This window comes from Taudactylus pleione, unplaced genomic scaffold (genome assembly GCF_031769625.1).
Source record: "Taudactylus pleione unplaced genomic scaffold, aTauple2 ptg000017l, whole genome shotgun sequence".
Taxonomy (NCBI): domain Eukaryota; kingdom Metazoa; phylum Chordata; class Amphibia; order Anura; family Myobatrachidae; genus Taudactylus; species Taudactylus pleione.
The window spans coordinates 9,640,940-9,661,723 of record NW_028284419.1 but is presented as its reverse complement, the minus strand read 5'-3'; the positions used below and the strand labels follow the sequence as shown (position 1 = coordinate 9,661,723).

General features: G+C 41.8%; 1 protein-coding gene across 1 annotated transcript in view; it reads right to left on the bottom strand.

The window, feature by feature from the left end:
* DNM3 (dynamin 3) overlaps positions 1–20,784 on the bottom strand; it is a 552,421-nt gene that overhangs the window by 133,015 nt on the left and 398,622 nt on the right. Inside the window, exon 18 of the mRNA XM_088481814.1 lies at positions 1,095–1,203. Within this exon, the coding sequence (XP_088337940.1) occupies positions 1,095–1,203 (109 nt within the window). The remainder of the gene's footprint in view (positions 1–1,094; positions 1,204–20,784) is intronic.

Below are 20,784 nucleotides of genomic sequence, written 5' to 3'. Positions count from 1 at the left end.
TGTTCACTGATCTCCAGCCCAATTGCCACTTATTTAATGTGTTAATTCCAAAATATTAGCGTAGGGATGGAATACTTGTGCCTAAGCGGGAGCACCATCCATACACGCTCAATGACATGCTCAACCTCCTCTCCCAGTCCATCTTGGCAGTGAAGTAATTACATGAAGGGATTGAGTGGCAAACACAACCAATTCACCACTGCATCAGCCATCTGCCCATCTTTTGTGTTGTGCCAGACAGGCGCTCACCAGGAAACCAGTTGAGGCATGAGCTCCAGAGGTTTCTGTTAATGCTTTCCATCTTCTATGAAATGTAGTCAGGCCTCTTTATAAACAAGGTGAGGATAGGGTCTTTGCAATATGTGTATGGCTGTGCAAGAGGGGCAACTGCTCAGAGTGAAAAGCTAAAAGGGGCTGCAGGAAAGTGAATATTTTAGGTTCATTTGATTACAGTTGATAGTCAGGGGGTGTCAGCTTTCCTGCTTGTTCTGCGTGCTAACATTTCTAATCATGGCTCTGTGGAAGGGGTTTGAGCAATGAATTCTTCTGCACAATAGTGTTGATAATTATCATGGGTATAATTGTTTGTTTTTTTTTTGTAGACCTGTTTTTACCATTAAAATAATAGATTTTACGCTGTTTTATCATTTTATTTGGAGAAAACTAAATAAATCATGTTGCAATGTAGGGGGTGCAAATACATTTGCTTGTTTTTTGCATGCAGGGTAAATACCGGCTGCTTTTGCATGTAGCCCATAAATGCTGGACAGCTTAATTTGGACACGCTCCTCTCAAATCAAAACTCTCTGCATATTTTAAATCAACCTGCCTGCTGTGCAACCATTGGCATATCTATAATGGCTGCAGGGTGTGCAGAGCACATGGGGAAGCCATCACTTGGTCACCAGGCTGCGGGCTCCTTAAAATATGGACCAAACTTATCGCCAATGACAAAGACTTTACTCTATGTCCTAATACGCCTCATAATCTGTAAACATGCACTCTACTATATTTCACACCAACAACAAAAAAAAGAAGTAAAAACAAATGTAGATAAGCCTAGAAGCATTAAAAATAAAGCAGAAGCTCCTTACCGGCCTATCAGGATAAACTCCAGCACGAAGCAGGGATGCTTTCCAGCTATCCACTTCTTCCTGGGAGCCACAGGCCAGTTCCAGGCATCGATGATCCTTGTAAACATTCCTACAAACCACAAAATTAACTGAGGTTGAGAAAGGTCAGATAGGGACACATTCAGATTTGTGTGCATCCAATATCATGATGTTTAGACACACATGTACCAAATTACCAATGTATAACAATTAGCTTTTAGTGGAGCGAGTACTGGTCAATGATACACAACTTCGTTAACAAATAATTTTTTTCCAGCCAACATTAGAGATATATACTGTTAACAAAACCAAATACAATTGTAAATTTAACACTACACAACACAGGAAGCTATTTATTAATGAGGAAATTTGATATTATTTAGAATCATATTCATTGTACAGACAATTGTGTAAAAAATATGTTTCCTGGAACATACAATCAGATGCATACATATTGGGACATTGACAGAATTTTCAGATTTTGGCCTCTATTCACCACCACAATGGCTTTGAAAAGAAACAAACAAGATGTGCTTTAACTGCAGACTTTCAGATTTAATTTGAGGGTAATTACATCCAAATCAGGTGAACAGTGTAGGAATTACAACGGTTTCTATATGTGCCTCCCACTTTTTAAGGGGCCAAAAGTAATGGGACAAACTAAACAATCCTAAATCTAACTTTCACTTTTTAATACTTTGTTGCAAATCCTTTGCAGGCAATTGCAGCCTGAATTCTGGAACGCATAGACATCACCAGACGCTGGGTTTCATCCCTGGTGATGCTCTATCAGGTCTCTACTGCAAATGTCTTCAGTTCCTGCTTGTTCTTGGGGCATTTTCCCTTCAGTTTTGTCTTCATCAAGTGAAATGCATGCTCAATCGGATTCAGGTCAGGGGATTGACTTGGCCATTGCATAACATTCCACTTTTTAGCCTTAAAAAAACTATTTGGTTGTTTTTGCAGTATGCTTCGGGTTGTCCATCTACACTGTGAAGCGCCGTCCAAGAATTTGACTGAATATGAGCATATAATATTGTCTGAAACACTTCAGAATTCATTCTGCTGCTTTTGTCAGCAGTCACATCATCCATAAATGCAAGGGAACCAGTTCCATTGGCAGCCATACATGCCCACGCCATGACTCTACCACCACCATGCTTCACTGATGAGGTGGTATGTTTTGGATCATGAGCAGTTCCTTTCCTTCTCCATACTCTTCTCTTCCCATCACTCTGGTACAAGTTGATCTTTGTCTCATCTGTCCATAGGATGTTGTTCCAGAACTGTAATGGCTTTTTTAGATGTTGTTTGGCAAACTCTAATCTGGTCTTTCGGTTTTTGAGGCTCACCAATGGTTTACAACCCTCTATATTCACTCTTGTGAAGTCTTCTCTTGATTGTTGACTTTGACACATATACACCTACCTCCTGAAGAGTGTTCATGATTTGGCCAACTGTTGTGAAGGGGTTTTTCTTCACCAGGGAAATAATTCTTCTGTCATCCACCACAGTTGTTTTCCATGGTCTTCCAGGTCTTTTGATGTTGCTGAGCTCTCCGGTGCGTTCTTTCTTTTCAAGAATGTTCCAAACAGTTGATTTGGCCACACCTAATGTTTTTGCTATCTCTCTGATGGGTTTGTTTTTATTTTTCAGCCTAATGATGGCTTGCTTCACTGATAGTGACAGCTCTTTGGATCTCATATTGAGAGAGAACAGCAACTGATTCCAAATGCAAATGTCACACCTAGAATCAACTCCAGAACTTTTACCTGCTTAATTGATAATGAAATAATGAGGGAATAGCCCACACCTGTCCATGAAATAGCTTTTGCATTGATAGTCCCATTACTTTTGGCCCCTTAAATAGTGGGAGGCACATATAGAAACCGTTGTATTTCCTACACTGTTCACCTGATTTGTATGTAATTACCCTCAAATTAAATCGAAAGTCTGCAGTAAAAGCACATCTTGTTTGTTTCATTTCAAAGCCATTGTGGTGGTGAATAGAGGCCAAAATATGAAATTCTGTCAATGTCCCAATATTTATGCACCTGACTGTACATCTTAACCAAACATTGAACCTGATTCATTACCGATCGCAACTTGGATTATGCACGCAATTGCCCGATTGTTGCGTTGTGCACGTGCATCGCAGTGTGCGTGCGTGAACCGCCCACTGCGATTGCAGTGACTACGCAGACCCAGCGCAGAGAGATTGACAGGAAGTGCCTTTTTGTGGGTGGTGACGGGGGGGTGGTCGGCGAAATGCAGGTGTGCCAGTTTGTTTGGATGCTGTTGCAGGGGCGTGCATAAATTATCCACTGCGATGACCTACGCAGCTTGAGTACCCATAGCGTGCGTTGAAGTTAGCAATTAGAGATGAATATTTACAAATACATTAAAAATACAATATAATCATGTTCACTCTGTCATTGTGCAGCAAGTTTCCATGGTGCGATCGTTGGTTGTGTATAAAGTGTCCAAATGAGAATCTATTCCAACTGAGACTCTGGGCCTGATTCAGACCCGCTTGCGAGCGCTGAGTGCTCGCAAGCGGGTCGATGTTGGCCCAGTGCGCATGCGCACGACAGAGCCGGCTCCGTCGTGCGCATGCGTGAGACCCGGATAGAGACGGGCAAGCCGTCGCTCCGGGTCTCGTACCAAAGGGGGCGTGCTGTCGATGGTGAGTGACAGCACGCCCCCTTTGGTGGGTGTGCCGGGGGCGTGGCTGCTTAGACGGAGGCGTCCCCATGGGAACACCTATCGTCTGCGGCCGGCCCCACTGACATCACAAGTGATGTCAGTGTGAGTGCTTTCAGCTCTGATAGAGCCGAAAGCACTCCAGGGCTTGCGGCAACGAGACCCTACCACAAGGGTCTCATCGCAAACCCGATGGTCGCGATGGTCTTGACCATTGCGATCATCTTACTGGCAGCTCGCTATAGCTGTGGGTGGTCACCCACAGCTATACAAGCGGCCAGGAGGCCGCTCTAAAAAGTAAGAAGGACGGCCCTGACTCAGAGCGAGCGCTCTGTTAGAGCGTCCGGCTCTGAATCAGGGCCTCTATTCTTTGGAAAGAATTTACCTCAATGGTATGTAGTCGGGAAGCCGGCGGACCTAATCCCGACAGCCGGCTTCCCGACTGTCATATCCCGGCAAGGGTCTAAAGACAGGTGTCGATATGCCGACACCTGTCATTAGACATACGCTGGGAGCCCGACGCCCGGCATCCCAATCGAAGGGACGACGAGCGCGGATAGCCGGCTTAGGGTTCCCGGGGGGAAGTTAGGGTTAGGCACCCCCCTGGGAGGTTAGGTGTAGGCTAGGGGAAGGGGGGGTTAGCATCAGGCACCCCCGGGGGGGACTTAGGTTTAGGCAGCGTGGAAGGGGATGTTAGGTTTAGGCACTTAGAGGGGGGATTAGGGTTAGGCACTGGGGGGGAAAGTTGGGGTTTGGTACCCCTAAGGGAGGGTTAGGGTTAGGGGGTAGAAATAGGTTAGTATATACTTCCTTTCACGATAAGGATTTGCTCTTCTGCTGGGATACCGCTGTCGGCATGGGTCCGGTGGTAAATCATACCGATTCTGACCTCAATGTATTAGAGAATTTGGAATGTAAGCTTACCCCCTGACACGTAGACCCATGAAAATGAGACAAAATAAGCCACAATCCATTTCACTCAAACTACACCCCAATCTGTTTACTAATGCCCAACTTTGGGTAAAACTCTATCTTTCTTGAGGTTGGTTAATCCATTAATGCAGGTAAAGAGATAAATGATTACATTCTCTGAATTCTCAAAAGAACTGCATAATGTGGGTTAGTGACCATGAGCCTGATTTAGAGATGTACGCTATTCCAATGTTTACGCAGTAGAGCGATAATTGGCAATCTGCGCATGCGTCGGAGTCACACAGCGCATACATCAAGATTACCATAATCACTCGTAGGGAGTATTTACTTGCAGTGTGATTGACAGTCAGGGAGTATTCATGGGAGGTGACGGGGAATGGCGGCAAAGAACAAAGGTATGTTGCGACCAATTTCGGGGCATGAGTCTGCAATCCAGTATGCAATGACAGTGGCTCCTCTGTCTCAGGACACGAGCCCCCTCTGCGCAACCATAATGCTACTCAGAATACGCCAGACACACGGACCGAGAGTGCAAATGTTAACAGATTGATCCGTCCTTTGACAGATCACCCTTTCCCGGGAAATGGGGGTTTCTGGGCAGTAACTGGTCAGCGACCATGCAGATACACTAAACTGTTCCGTCTAGTGGGAGTGTCTTAGGCATGTTAGCCAACTTCCATAGCATGCGGATGGAGATGTGACACTTGTTTCAGATAAGTCTTTTGTATCCAGCATGGGGAGGGTGCATGTCCAGATACTAATGGTGGTGGTTGCGGCTGCAGATGGATAAACAGAGGGTGGGACAGCATTCCACATGTAGACGAATGGATGTTTGGGATACACGGATGGATTCTTGCATTAGCATAAGCTAGTAGATTGCTGCAACAGAAGCAGCCCCAAACTGCACGTGATAGTGACCAGTAGGGAGAGGCTACAACAAACAACTTGAAAATGTAAAGAAAAAAAAAATAACAATATACTGTAAATTAAATATATTATAAGACTACATTTAGACGGCCAGCATAATAAATGTACATGGAAACTCTATTTAACAAAAGGGTAACAGAACTACCAGTAGTTTACCACATGGTTATTTAGAAATGAGGCGGAAATGATGATTATACACAGTAATCAAAGGTCAACATAAACACATTCTTAAGGAAACCTTTTCAACCCAATAAGTTCACAGACGACTTAAGGTCAGGTCTTGTGATTACAGGAAGTGAGGGTTATACCTCCAGCGAAACCAAGACAGGAGGGATGACTATGCCAATACACAGCCAGTGTGACTGTTCTGATGATAATGTGTACTTTAACCATGGGGACTCACAAGGGTATGATACAGAAAATAAATGGTAAAGTATTTCTTATAAGTGAAAGTTTATACTTGACACAAAGGGTGGAATTCAATTGATTACGCAGTCCGGATCTCCCGTCTAAAGTGAAGATCGCGGGCCACGATTCAATTGATGCCGTTTTTCGCGCTGCTCACGCCCATAGAGGTCAGGTTTAGCCGCGTAAAGCAGCTAAACCCGACCAAAGTGCTGGGCGCGACCGCGAAAAGTGCTGTTTGGGTGCCCAAACAGGTCACTTTTCTCACATTTCAGCTCTCATCCCCCTGGGGCTGCGAGCTGAAATGTAGCGCTGGCAGCCGATCGCACCCGACAGGAGCAAGAATTGAATAGCTCCGTCAGGCGCGATAGGGGCTGGAATCAATTGAATTCCGCCCAAACTGTCCTAGCCATACAAAAGGACGCTATGCGTCATTGTCATATACGCAAAGAGACAGATGCTTCTGGAGCAGAGAAAAGATAGTTAACTCTTTAGCTTCTGTGACCAGTGCCCTTACTGTTACTGTACTTAGAGGATGGCTTAGCTTACAAGATGCAGAGTTGAACATACTGCAGTTTATGGAGCATATCTTGCACAATGTCACACTGCATATGCTTAGATATGGGCACATGTAAGAGCAGATGATGCAGGGTCGTACGCATATTGATCGCATCTACACCTATGACTAAAGTGATGGGTGTAAATGAAAATATGCCTGTTTGGAAGTATACAGCAAGTGCACTGATGGTGATTGTTACAGTGTGTATATTAAAATCAATAATAATAATAATTCCCTATACAGCTAAAAACAAAATATATATATGAAATGTGATAATTTTCCCAGAGCTTAGAAGTTTACACAGAACTGGTTATTCCAGCATATCAATAGATGGGAAGAGACCCCACAATACAATCTAATTAGCATTTGTTTACCCTAGCTAAGAGACACAGCTTCCTGCCTAAGACCCTATACAATAAGGTTTGAATGTCCTTTTATGGGCAAGATCCCACAGGTGAGGAATGGGAGGAGGGCATTCACACAAACACTCTACAGAGACACAGGTGAGGGAGAGCAGGATGGCATTCACACACACTTGGAGAAACACACATGCTTGCAAGGACACACCAGGGAGACACAAGGACAGCAGACTTTCTCCCCAAGATGCAGCTTCAATCGCCTGGAGATATCTGCTCATAATGGCGAAGTAAACTGTACATTAGTTAGCCTATAATGGGTATTTGTAACTAAGTTTGATTTAATCTGTTTATAGCTTGTATAGTATAGTGGATGCAGTGTTATATCATGGAAGTTGAAAATAATTAGACACTGGTATACAATATAATGTACTGTTTTGGTCCAAAGATATCACACAGTTGTAGTGGGTGAAGGTATTGGTATTCCAGAACAGGGCATTATGGGAGTCTTCAATGTGAGTTTTTAAAATGGAGTTTGTGTTCAGAGACCATGCGGTTTGAACAATAGGACAAAGGGTCCCAACAACCCCCACTCACACACATGCCAATATATACACAAATAATTGTTTTCCCTGATAGATTGCAATCCACAATTTATTTATAGATATTAATCTGCCGGAAGTGCAGGAAAACATTTATATCGCTTAAAATATACATACAGAATATCATATCCCCTCCATACACACACGCATGTAAACTTGTCACACATACATTCACGGTATATCACTCCATTTATTTCTGTTTAACTCACCCTGCAGCATATCTGCAGTGAAACTTGTGCATTAAGGTCACACATTAAAACATGCACTGTACCTGTACCAATGTTTTGAAGTACTGGAGAATTCATAATTAATCGCAGAAAACACAAATATGAATAATAATTTTTGATAAAATATTAATTTTTCATATATTTGAAGCAAATGAATGTAAATTGGAAATTTATCTTAGTGATGGTAAAATTATTTTACCTATTGCACTGCAATGTATTGCAGGATTGTTCCAATGTTGTGTGTTCTGATAATGTCACAAACATACATTACAATTGGCAAATTTTATGATGTTTGGTAGAATAATCATGATTTATACAGGAGCTAGAATTCAGCACCAATGTGAATTATGATTTGCAATCATTATCCTCTGTTGTTCTCAATGTCTAATTTTGAACAAAAGGGGGGGAGGTTTATACTCAATCTCAGAAAACAGGGATCTGTGTAATATGACATTACTGAACACACACATGGCTGCAATACAGGAGTTTTGAGGTATGTGTGCTATACACATGATTTCTGTGTGCAGTTTGTATGTACTTCTGAAAAATCCTTGCAATACAACAGTTTATAGATTTATTTTAGGTTAAGAAATCCACTTCTGAGTAAGTTATAACATGTGGTGTGTTATACTGTATTATCTGTGTATTAGATCGCATGTAAACCACATATAATCTTACAGTTATGATTTGAAGGTTTGCGTAATATGCATAATACATTGTTTAAGATAATCAGGGACTTGATGTTATTTTGTCAAGGAATATTAGGGCGGTTATGGGCCCTGTGAAAGCTTGAATGTTTAGCTCACATGAAGCTTTGGTCGCTATACATGCATAGAGCATAAGCGATGACGACCCGGTGTCTGGGGTCTAGTGGCATAGGACAGGATACGTAAGAATACTGTATGGAAAGGTTAGCAAGGTTCAAAGAGATTTAAGATGCTTATGAATATCTGAGATGTCATGGATATTTTAAGCAATTATTGTTTTTATGTAAGGCATTCTATTGTTTTAATTCTAACCATTACTTCCTACAGAAGCATGTCTTTAATAGTTGTCTGAGCGGGTACTGCATTTTGGCGACGCGGTAAGAATTTTGAGCAGAGAAGCGCGCACTGAGAACCTGTGAATGGCGTGAATTAGCTACTCTCGCTGGGTGATCTCAGATCTGTAAGATAAATTCTCCAATCTAGTAAGGATTGAGGACTTCATTTCCACCATTACAGACAGGAAATAGTAAGACACCAGCAGTGTTAGACTAGAACAATGGGGATCACCGGAGGTTTTCTGTACCCCTATGGTCCAGTCTGACCCTGTATACTAGTCATAACTCAGATATGGATTTCCATAAATAGATTAAGGAACTCGCAAAGGGAGGTAGATGTGTTTAACCCATTTATTTAGTTCTGTGACAGATATATATGTAGGTAACACCGGTGTGAAGCTTAGAATCAGGTGATGTATTGCTAAGCAGGGTATGATTAATTGGATCATATAGCAGGTTTGCAATGAGTCCTAGAATCGTTCTATATATATTGGTAAGCAGAATATGGTTTAAAAAGACTGAATCGCAGGTTGGCGAAGTCTGTAATAAAGGTAAAAATGGATAATTTCATTTAAGATGCCACAGATGTTAGGATGTCTGAATAATTGTTTCCCTTTAGGTAAACAGGTCATGTGATAATTATATATGACTGCAGGAAATATGATTTTTAGACAGCGATATACGTTACATTATAGATATTAAGAACAATATGATACGCGTAATACTCAGAACGTTGGTCATGGGATGTTCCTTAGAAGTAGGGATATCATATGAAAAGCAGAAATAAGGAAATCTAGATTTGTCATTAATGCAGTAAATAAGGAGACGTCTTTATGATACTGATTACAGGTGATAATGGATTTAACCTTTATGCTTATAGCAATGTTTATGGTATATGCAATTGTTCTAAAGACTGTATATGGTATAATATGGGTTAAAAACAGACAGGTGGTATAAAATCCTGCTCATTTTTAAAATCCCAGGTGTATACAGGTAACGTATAATGGTATAAATATGTATATTGGAGTAGAGGATTCAAAAATCCCCTAGTGTTAATAAGTATGTATTACAATCTCTGACCAAATTCATAGGAATTGGAAGATGGGTGGACAAGGTCTTTTTTGTAGGATCTTGGAAATATTAATATCTGAAAATACTGTGTATATCTCATGAAGTGACGTATGTGGTAAATGACATCGGAACTGTTGTAATTGGTAACAGTTAATAAGGAATAGTGTTTAGAGATCCCATGTGATTTATAGTAGCATGCACAAACGTGATATTGTTGTGTTCATAAATCCCTGTAAAATCTAGTTAAATTGTGGTGTAGGTACTATGGATAACCCAATGGTGGAGGTTTCATTCACCAGAACAGGGGGATTGCCATAGATCATAAAAATATGGATATGATCATACTGTTTTAAATTGTTGCAGTGACAATAACTCAGCAGAATGTAAGTTTGTTTTTTTTTCTCAGAAACACCTGTAATTTTGATGTTTTACCTCTAGCGACCAGTAGGGACACTCTCAGGTCCTAGGAGGAGGAGTAGTAGAAGGGGAAATACACATCCATTTCCCAGCAGAGGTGGTAATGCCTGGAATTACTAAGGGTCTTTAATGAAAAAAATTACATTTAAGGTTGTTTTAAAATGGTCTTTTATTTAAACAGGTTCCACAGGATGATTTTCTGTTATTACTAATAAGTAATTGGGTATATCTATTAACAGTTTGTATGTTTAGAATAGATAAGATTTAGTTACATATTGGCATGTCTGTATTATGTAAACTAACATTTCTTTTTATTTTATCGGAACATCGGAATGCAGGTTAAAGTAGATCAAATGGCCCAAGACTTCCCTGATTCTCCTCAACAATTAATATACAGATTATTGTCAGGAGAAAAGGGGGGGTGTTATATGGGTATTTGAAGGTTGGAAATTTAGAATTTCCCAGATTAGGGATATTTTTTTGGAGATTTTCATAGAAAATGAGAAAAACAAAGGCATTGTAGGATCTTGAATGCCATCTAGTGGAGAAAACGATGTAAAGTTGAGTCTGTAACACTCGTCAATGTTAATGATATGTGATTTTTGGAAACTCCAATATGGAGCAGACAAAATTCTAAACTATCACAGTGGGTGGGAGGGACTTCTAATGCACGGAGAATCTGTTTTTCGTCCATGTAGGCAAATCAAGTCAACAACAGGATATGTGAAGACTGCAGACTGATCGGATGGAAGACAAGACATCAGATTTGGTAGGAAAGATGGAGACATTCAAAAGTACTGATATCTCTCAATTTCTTATTTAGATGCTGACAAGGCCCAGCTGCAGACAGACGATATTCCTGACAGATGACTACACAAACCCTAAGATGATCGAACGGAAGATGATCAGACGGAACACAGATCGGAAGATGATCAGATGGAACAGATCGGAAGGACCAGGATACGGATCATCCAAAGCAGATGTCCAAGATGACAACACTCCAGAAGTGCACCCTCATCCCATGTGGCGAAGATGACAACTATAGGCTTTTGATCCCAAATGTTAATAAAAATTAGGAAAGGGTTTGGTTCACATATGAAAGATTTTTTATCCTTACATACACTCAAACAAGGTTTTTTCCATCTACATATGCGAAGCAGGAGAGGACCGTTACTTCTCCGCCCTTTCATTACCTTTTATTTTGAACTGTGAAAATTACATTGTTATGATTCTCTACAAACTGAATTCTCCCTCTTCTCACCACCTGTACGATCAACGAACACATACACTAAAATAGTTATAATACACAAGCTTATGTCAGTTCAACTGTCAGATGTCATTGAACTCACAAAAGGGGGAAATGTTACAGTGTGTATATTAAAATCAATAATAATAATAATTCCCTATACAGCTAAAAACAAAATATATATATGAAATGTGATAATTTTCCCAGAGCTTAGAAGTTTACACAGAACTGGTTATTCCAGCATATCAATAGATGGGAAGAGACCCCACAATACAATCTAATTAGCATTTGTTTACCCTAGCTAAGAGACACAGCTTCCTGCCTAAGACCCTATACAATAAGGTTTGAATGTCCTTTTATGGGCAAGATCCCACAGGTGAGGAATGGGAGGAGGGCATTCACACAAACACTCTACAGAGACACAGGTGAGGGAGAGCAGGATGGCATTCACACACACTTGGAGAAACACACATGCTTGCAAGGACACACCAGGGAGACACAAGGACAGCAGACTTTCTCCCCAAGATGCAGCTTCAATCGCCTGGAGATATCTGCTCATAATGGCTAAGTAAACTGTACATTAGTTAGCCTATAATGGGTATTTGTAACTAAGTTTGATTTAATCTGTTTATAGCTTGTATAGTATAGTGGATGCAGTGTTATATCATGGAAGTTGAAAATAATTAGACACTGGTATACAATATAATGTACTGTTTTGGTCCAAAGATATCACACAGTTGTAGTGGGTGAAGGTATTGGTATTCCAGAACAGGGCATTATGGGAGTCTTCAATGTGAGTTTTTAAAATGGAGTTTGTGTTCAGAGACCATGCGGTTTGAACAATAGGACAAAGGGTCCCAACAACCCCCACTCACACACTTGGCAATCATATATATCTCTCTCTCTCTCTCTCTCTCTCTCTCTCGTCTATATTGTATTTTAACAAGCATTGATTTTATGAAGATTTGATATATAAAAACGTTTTACTTATAACATTTTGTGTGCATCGTTATCTTTATGAAAGGAAATTATCCAAATGATTTAAAAGGTATATAATTCTGGTTAACACTTTGCGAAGTTCATATATTTATGTTACTTATAACCTGATAGTTATTATATGAAAAATAGAATAATTTGCTTCAGATATATTGGGATTAAACAGGCTGGCAATGGCCGGTGTGTACAAATAGAAAGAAGAAGAAACAAACCACCCCCTAGCAGTGATGCTGCAGAAATGGAGGTGAGCTCATATTGAGATACATACAAATCTCCATATGGGCGAATATACTTGTTTTTTCTGTTCAAGCTTTATTGAGCAATGTAAGCCCAATTGTATTTCCCTGCCATTGCACTCATTTGGGCTGACTATGAGTTGGACAGCTCTCTCTTAACAAATGTAAATGGGGACTTTTTGCATAGAGCGCAAATGTGAATTCATGCCTCCATGCATACGTCTGTCCAATTCTGAGTCAGGCAGAACTTGGCTGGATCTGTCTCTTTGTGGCGGGAACTGGACAGTGACAAAACGATGGAACGTAACAACCCTGACCTGTGGGAGTGTCATGGGCGTGTCTCTAAACCTCCTTGCGATTTGTGCCTCCTGTTGCTGATGCATCTCTTGCACCTACAGTAGCATGTGGCTGGTGCAAGTGCAAGTACTAATAAAGACGGTTGCAGCAGAGCAGAAAATGAATGGGCGGCACAGGTATTGGATTGCACACGCACGACCCCTCTCATTACTTGAACTGAGTATGCATTAGCATAAGGTGGTAAATCAGGTTTCTGTGGCTGACAGCAACTACATCCGCCTCTCATGTTCACTGTCAGGGCACTAAGACACAAGTCCTGCCGGAGGTGAGACCTCTGACTTAGCCAGACCTGTACGTTCTTCTTCAGTCCAGCATCCCAGACATGCCCCTGAGTGTCTCCTGTAACTGAGACTATATGCTACAGGCCTAGACTCCACTATACCAATGTATCACCACCCAGTGGTGTAAGTTCATCCCAGACACCCGGAGGCAAGTTATAAGTTGGTGCCCCCCAGTCACAACCGCTGACTCTGTAATGTAACAATTCGCATGCAGACAGGCTATTGATAGACAAGGACAGCAGCTGATGGTCTGACATGGAGCTCTCCACTAGTCTATGGTGGCTTCACAGGTGCTGGGAAGGAGTGCCATGTATTGGGTGGCCATTACGGTACACTCTGGGTACATAGTTACAGGCCAAAGTGTTGTCGAAGCTGGATTATTGGCTGAGACAAGATCAGTTTAAAATTGAGTCGCAGCGACACCATCTTGCGACTGGCCACAAGATGCCATTTTGCGAATGGCCACCTAAGCGCCATTTTAGATAAACTCACACTTTAGTACATGTGGCAATAATACTATTAGCATCATGCGATTGCATCTGTAACCATCGCCATAAGTTACGGTGATTCACCAAAAGCCCATTTCATGACTTTACGTAGTTTGGGTGCTCTGGATAAAGTGTATATTATTATAATTCCCCTAAAGGATATATTGCATTAGCTAAAACAGAGCAAATGGCCACGTGATAACTAGCCTGTGTAGACAAGCTTCCTGGATAACGTCTGCTCTCACTCCAGGTGGCCCGGCTTGAATACACACCTTACATTAGCAGGCTTCCTGAAATAAAATACCTTCAAAGCCAAGAGTGTTATCTTAGGTTTGGGTCTTGTAGCTGGGCTAATTTGCATTCACACAAGAGTCTGGGAAAACAAAGGACCTTTTCTTTTTAGCCTGGGAAAGGTGGGGGCTGCTGAGAGAGGGGGCATGTGGAACTATAAGGCACAGCATTCCACACTGCTAGGTGTTCACTTAGTAAGTGAGATTTAAGTGCACCCTTTCTCATACACACATTAATACGCACAATTGCGCTGATAACCAATCGCATATTAGCGAATGCATAAGATCCTGTATGAAAACGCTGGTTGTTAGCTTCATGCGCACGCATCTGCCCCGAGTTAACTAGCGTCTTTATATCAAACCCTGCATACCCTACATTACATATCCCCATAAAAGGTTTAATAAGCTTTAAAGTATAAGATTTAAGTTTGCTCAGTTAGTATAAATGCTGTGAAATAAAGATTATTTGGTAACTGAGGTTTTATACATGCTAAGTAAGCCGTGTTTGGTTTTGTACTGATGCATACTCTTTCAACAGAATTCCGGTATTATCGGTGTGGAGATCGCATCATGCATTCTCAACTTATGGATCGCAGAGACTTCAAGCAACAAAATGTATATTATATGAACAACTGTTAGAATGTTGCATGGGGTGGGAGGGCAGAGGGCCCCAGTTGTTAGAGGCTGGGTTGAGTCTATTTGAACAAGCCTGTTAAACGCTCTGTAACAGATGCTTCCCCCATGGGAACCAATGGCATAAGCAACAAACTTCTCTATTGATCTGTCTATTCCGGGGGGTATAAATATGTGTGCTCCAACACTGGGTTCTTAGTCTTCTTGCTGAACGCTGAGGGATGAGGGGTTTCTTGCTGATGCCTAACATCTGGACCAGAAAGCGCTGCGTATGTATACTGTACTTGGGTCTGTATAATTCCTTTGCGCCAAATTGTGTATGGATCAATAGCGTGTAACTGACTGTACTTTTACTTGAATAATACTTTGTGCTTTGGAACCACACGTTCCAAGTCTGGAGTCTTTATTTACTGTATGACTGCGTTCGCAAAATAGCGTCATCCTTAGAGGTTTATAGGTAGGATATTAGAAGATATAGGCAGGGGTATATAGAGGTTCAAATTTAAATTCCTTAGTATGGTGAATATGTTGTGGACGATGGAGGAGGTGCCCCTTCAGAGCTGGAGCCCGTTGGCAGGCGCCTCCATTGACGTCACATCCACAAATTTGCAGAAGCACAGCGCGGTGCATGCACAGATCTGCAACATTGGAGATTTATATAAGTATCTAATGTATTCAAATCTCCAAATTAGGCCCATTGCCAGATATTTTGCATTTTTTAAAAAAAAAGAAAAGTTAAGTTTTAAAATACAAATTATTGCACCAGTGCGTCGTCAGACAGTTTACTTTCTTCTTTTCTGGGCAAATGCATCATTTTTATCCCCGCTGCAGAGTGGCTGATGCTGCCGGGTTGACACCAGTGGCTGACGCTGTAGTGTGGCCTGTGTCGCCGGGTTGACACAAACGGCAGAGGACAAATACGTGGACTGTGCCGCCTAGATGTCAACCCGGCGGCACAGGCCGCACTACTGCGTCCAAAGGACCTGATTCAGACCCGCTCGCTAAGGCGCGATCGCTCGCTGTGAGTGATTTTTACCCATCTGCGCATGCATGTAATTCGCAGTGCACGTGCGCAAGACATTCGTTGCGATCTGATTTTGGTTGCTCGGAAGCCACTATCAGGTTGCTGCATTGAGTAACAGATAGTGCCGTTTGTGGGTGGTAACAGGGGAAGGTACTTGTGAACGGGGGAGTGGTGTTGCGAACGCAGGCGTGTCAGTCTGCCAAAACGCTGTTTAAAGGGCATGCATAATTAGCAAAGTAGTGTCAATGAACACGTCACCTGCATGTATATCAGGCAGCACTGATCGCAGTGCTTGCGGCGGGGAAAGGCAAACCCAAGGGCTGCAAGCAGCTCCGATGGCTCACGATGGTCCCGATTAATCATACATTTCCCGGAGATGACGTGTGTTGCGAGTGGCAAGGGGGCGTCTTGAGACACTTGTGAGCGCACTTTGCCGTAGCTTGCTAACACACAGTGGGCGTCCTTACGCGATGCAGTGCGAGCGCTTAATTTAAATAGGCCCCTTTTTGCCAGTGAGCGATCGCATCTTGCGAGCGGGTCTGAATGAGCTCCAAAGTACGCACCCGCGTACCAACGCCAGTGTCTTCCCAGTAGCACTTATCTTGTCTGCCACATCTAGCCAAGTTATTCCAGCCCTCAAGGCTGCTATATGGCCCAAAGGCCGCATCTCATCTCACGTCCCACCGGCCTCAGCTAGCCAAGGTCTTCCAACCCTCAAGGTTGCTACTCGGCCCAAAAGCCACATCTCATCTCACGGCCCACTGGCCTCAGCTAGCCAAGTTATTCCAGCCCTCAAGGCTGCATCTCAGCTCACAGCCTACCAGCCTCTGCTAGCCAAGGCTTTCCAGCCCTCAAAGCTGCTGCACGGCCAAAAGCCACCTCTCATCTTACGGCCCATCCAGCCAAGGCATTACAGCTCTCAGAGCTTCTTCTCGGCCGCATCTAGCCTAGAAATACTAGCCCTCAAGGCTGTTGCTGGACGTTACCCTCAAAAGTCACACCGTTGGAATTAAATTGCCTCAATATAAAATAACTAATATAAAGTGTATATGTCTACATACACACAAGTATATAATTTCCTACCACACAGGTGAACTCTACCAAAATAAATGTAATATTAATGCTTGAGAAAAAACTGTTGACAACAGTATGAATATGATTTGCTATTTTGTGCTATATAATGTAGTCCTGCCTTGCCTAATGAAAAGGTGCATTACAGCTTTGGGTTTACTAGGTACATATGCTGCAAAGGGCTGTGGGGCCCATAAATAAAGCATATCATAGTCCCACCAATTTCTTAGAGAAGCCTAACCCATAGGTGGCAACTATACCACTTCAAGGATTCATCTGTACAGCGTAAGCTTTGATCCACTATTTAGTGGGAAAGGAAAGAGTTTGCAATAGATCTCACTGTTTCGCTTGAAAATGATTGTCAAGTACCTTACAGTATTTGTCTACATAATGAAAGTGGTGAAACCACTGCAAATCCTTCCTGCATGATGTTTAACAACCCCAGCTAATCAGAGACCATAGCAGGATCTACAGGAACATTATAGGCCCAGTCCCAGTAATTGCATCTGGTGGTTTAGATACAGGAGTGTGTGTTTTTTTAAGGCTGGCGGTGAAGAGAAAACAGTGATGAGCCACATTTCAGTATGAGTCAGGAGCGTTTTATTTTGAATTAACAATTTGTCAAAGAGAGGCCTGTTTTGCTTTTCATTGCTTATCTGGGGTTTTATATGGCCAGGGGACTTAGCATGCCTACAAAAATGTTTGGCTCCTGTGTCACAGCTATGTACATCATTACTTTGGCACCTAAACATAGTAAATAGGTGGAGGGATTTTCATTTGAAACAAGAGGGCAAAAACTGACATACTGTACTTGTTTTTATACAGACAACATGGATAAATATGTGCATAACCAGGGTAGGACTAGCCCATAGGGGTAAAGGGGAAACCCCCGGTGGGCCCCACTGCAGGGCCTACCCCTTCCTCTAGGGATCAAGGTTCCACACTGTGTACTTTAATTATACATGTTATATTTTACTGCACAGGACTATACTGTCTTTTCTACAATGCATTGCAGTTATTAATCTGGTATATTATGAGGCATGCACCAGCAATATTTACTATCTATATATTTTTAAAGGGGCCCAGACCATGCACTCTCTAATGGTTAGCCAAGCCTCTGTGGGGGGTGGCCACACTCCCTCTGGAAACACCGAGGATGGCCACACTCCCTCTGGAGACTGGACACACCCCTAAGTATGGGCCCGTATCACTGCATTTCCCCTGTGGGCCTTACTTGCCCCAGTCCAACACTGTGCATAATCATTAACATGGTGCAAAGCCTTGTGTGAGCTTTACACATACCTATGAAGCTCACCTAAGTAATAATGGTATATCCAATTTCACTGCAATGCACATAACTGAACTTTAACTCATGTACATAATATGCATCAGAAATAAAAATTTAAATTAATACATCATTGTATATACAAAACATATGCAGCTAATAATACATTTTATGGCATGTTATACTCTATAAAGTTCAATTCATTCTGTATACCTATACAGTCTATTATATCCCTAATAGTCTTCAGATCTTCTTATTTAGCACAAAACATATTATTCAGACAATAATTTGTTGATGTACTATACAGTATGCTCAACATTCCAAACTTACAGAGAGAACAAACTATGAAGTTGGAAAAGTCAATTTAAACTCTGAGTAAAAGAAGCATTATATTAATCATCACACACACTGTTTACATGCACTATTTTATACTTATTGAAATGTATATATTTACAACCAATCCAAGTTCTAGCCATCCTAAAATAAGTACTCAATACCTTAAAGTGAGAAATAAAGAAAGAGAAAGTTTGCGGACAGGAGGAGAGTAGACGTAATGTTTCTGGAATTATTTTCTTTATGAAACTATCCATCTGCTCTGAGTTAGCTGCAGTTTGTGACTAACATTTTCTAACTGGGTGTGCCCTCTTTTAGGTTACTCCAAACCAGAAATTCTGCATTCATTAAATTAACCCATTTACTTTCTATGCATCATTTCTTACAGTTATTTCTCAGAATTCTGTCTAATTCGGATTAAACAATTTGACAATGTTTTATGTGCTGAAGTAGGAGTGACAAAAAATTAATTAGGCTTTAAACATATGCTTAATCTTAAATATACTCTGGCAGTTTTTATGCTTAGCAGAAGCCGGCAGAAGATGCAGGTTCACCAAAAGCAGAGCCAGGATGTTACGTTCGTGTTAGGGAGATCTCCTACTAAGGAGCTGGAAGTCAAAGCACCGGGTTGGGAAATGAACCGGAGGCGAGGGGCCTGGATATATGTTCTCCTCATCCACAAGTACCGGATGTTGGCGAGACCTGACCAAAGGAGCAGAGTCTAACCTGCTGGTGGGTGTTCACCAGTGACCCCTCCAATTGGTACAAGTGGGTATAGCGGAACACAATCACAGGTGAGACACAGTGGAATAGCACTAATAGAACTAAGCTGCGTATAGAGCGCGCTTGGTGCAGATCCTGAGGTAACGCTGGCACATGAAAGGAATAACACGAGACAGTACTTGAAGAAGGTACTGAGTACACATGCTTTGGCTTTAGGCGCAGCACAGTCACAGAGGAAAGGTATTGCAAGATGTTACTTGGTGTAGGTACAGAGTACACACAGTGCTTTTAGACGCAGCACTGTCACTAGAAGATGGTATCACGAGATGGCACTTGGTGAAGGTACTGAGTACACTAGCTGCGAATAAACACTAGAAATAGCTCTGACAAGAGAGGAGCACGGAACCTGGAATGTAGTAACAGCACACATACACCAGAAGAAACGACATTGTACAGGCAACTTCCTGCTGTCCAGAGCCCTGTTATATACCGTAAGGTAGCAGTCCATTGGAGGACAACAACCACGCTATCATTGGGTAAAGGGTCAGTCAGGTGATGACTCTCATGGCTGCACCTATGACGGCAACCAAGTCACGTAGCAGCACAAGGATGTCGAAGCAGTCCCTAGGCATAATCCTCAGCACGTCACTCGCTGCCGCACCAGACGTCTGAACGCTCGAGAAGTCAGGGAAAGACGGTGCTGGGGTGAGTAACGCCCTATCCTAAGCCGCAACCTGACACATGAGGTTTAAGTCTCCTACAAGTCGCTGATCCTTTCCATTTATTTGGTTATGGGTAAGGTCAAGCCACAGATTAAGAATTGTACCCCCAAACCCATAACTGGAGATCTAATCATATGGGTAAATGTCTGCATCTGGAACCTTTTCAAAGACAAGGGGTGCACGATTTGTAAACTTTGTGCCAGCCAACTCTGACTGGTCTATAATATTATATATATATATATATATATATATATATATATATAGACAGATATAGTGATAGCAGTGGTGCTAAACTTAAATAAACAGATTGTGAATCAATATAAGCAAAAGTCTCTCAGCCCAAGGTAACTTCCTCCTTTGAAGTGCACTAGCCGAATTCCAGGTAGCATCCTTGTAAAGCCGATTTTTCAAATAGGTGATAATTCTGCAACAAAGAAAGGCTGCACCCTTTAGTGTATTAAATAAGTGAGACTTATAATATGTGAGGTGCTATCAATTGCTCAAGTATCATATATAAAACCCCAAAATACGTGTTTCATCCATATTAGGATATCTGGACATTCTGAGATATCCTGATGAAGTCCAGCTAACCTCACATGGATGAAACGCATTGAGACACCTCTCCTATTTGGGATCTTTTTTGGCTGTGTTTCTTGCCTACTCAGATAAGCTTTGTTTGCACTAATTCATTGTGCATCATTTTAATGTATGCTTAATATTTGTTGTTATGTGGTGTAATAATTGA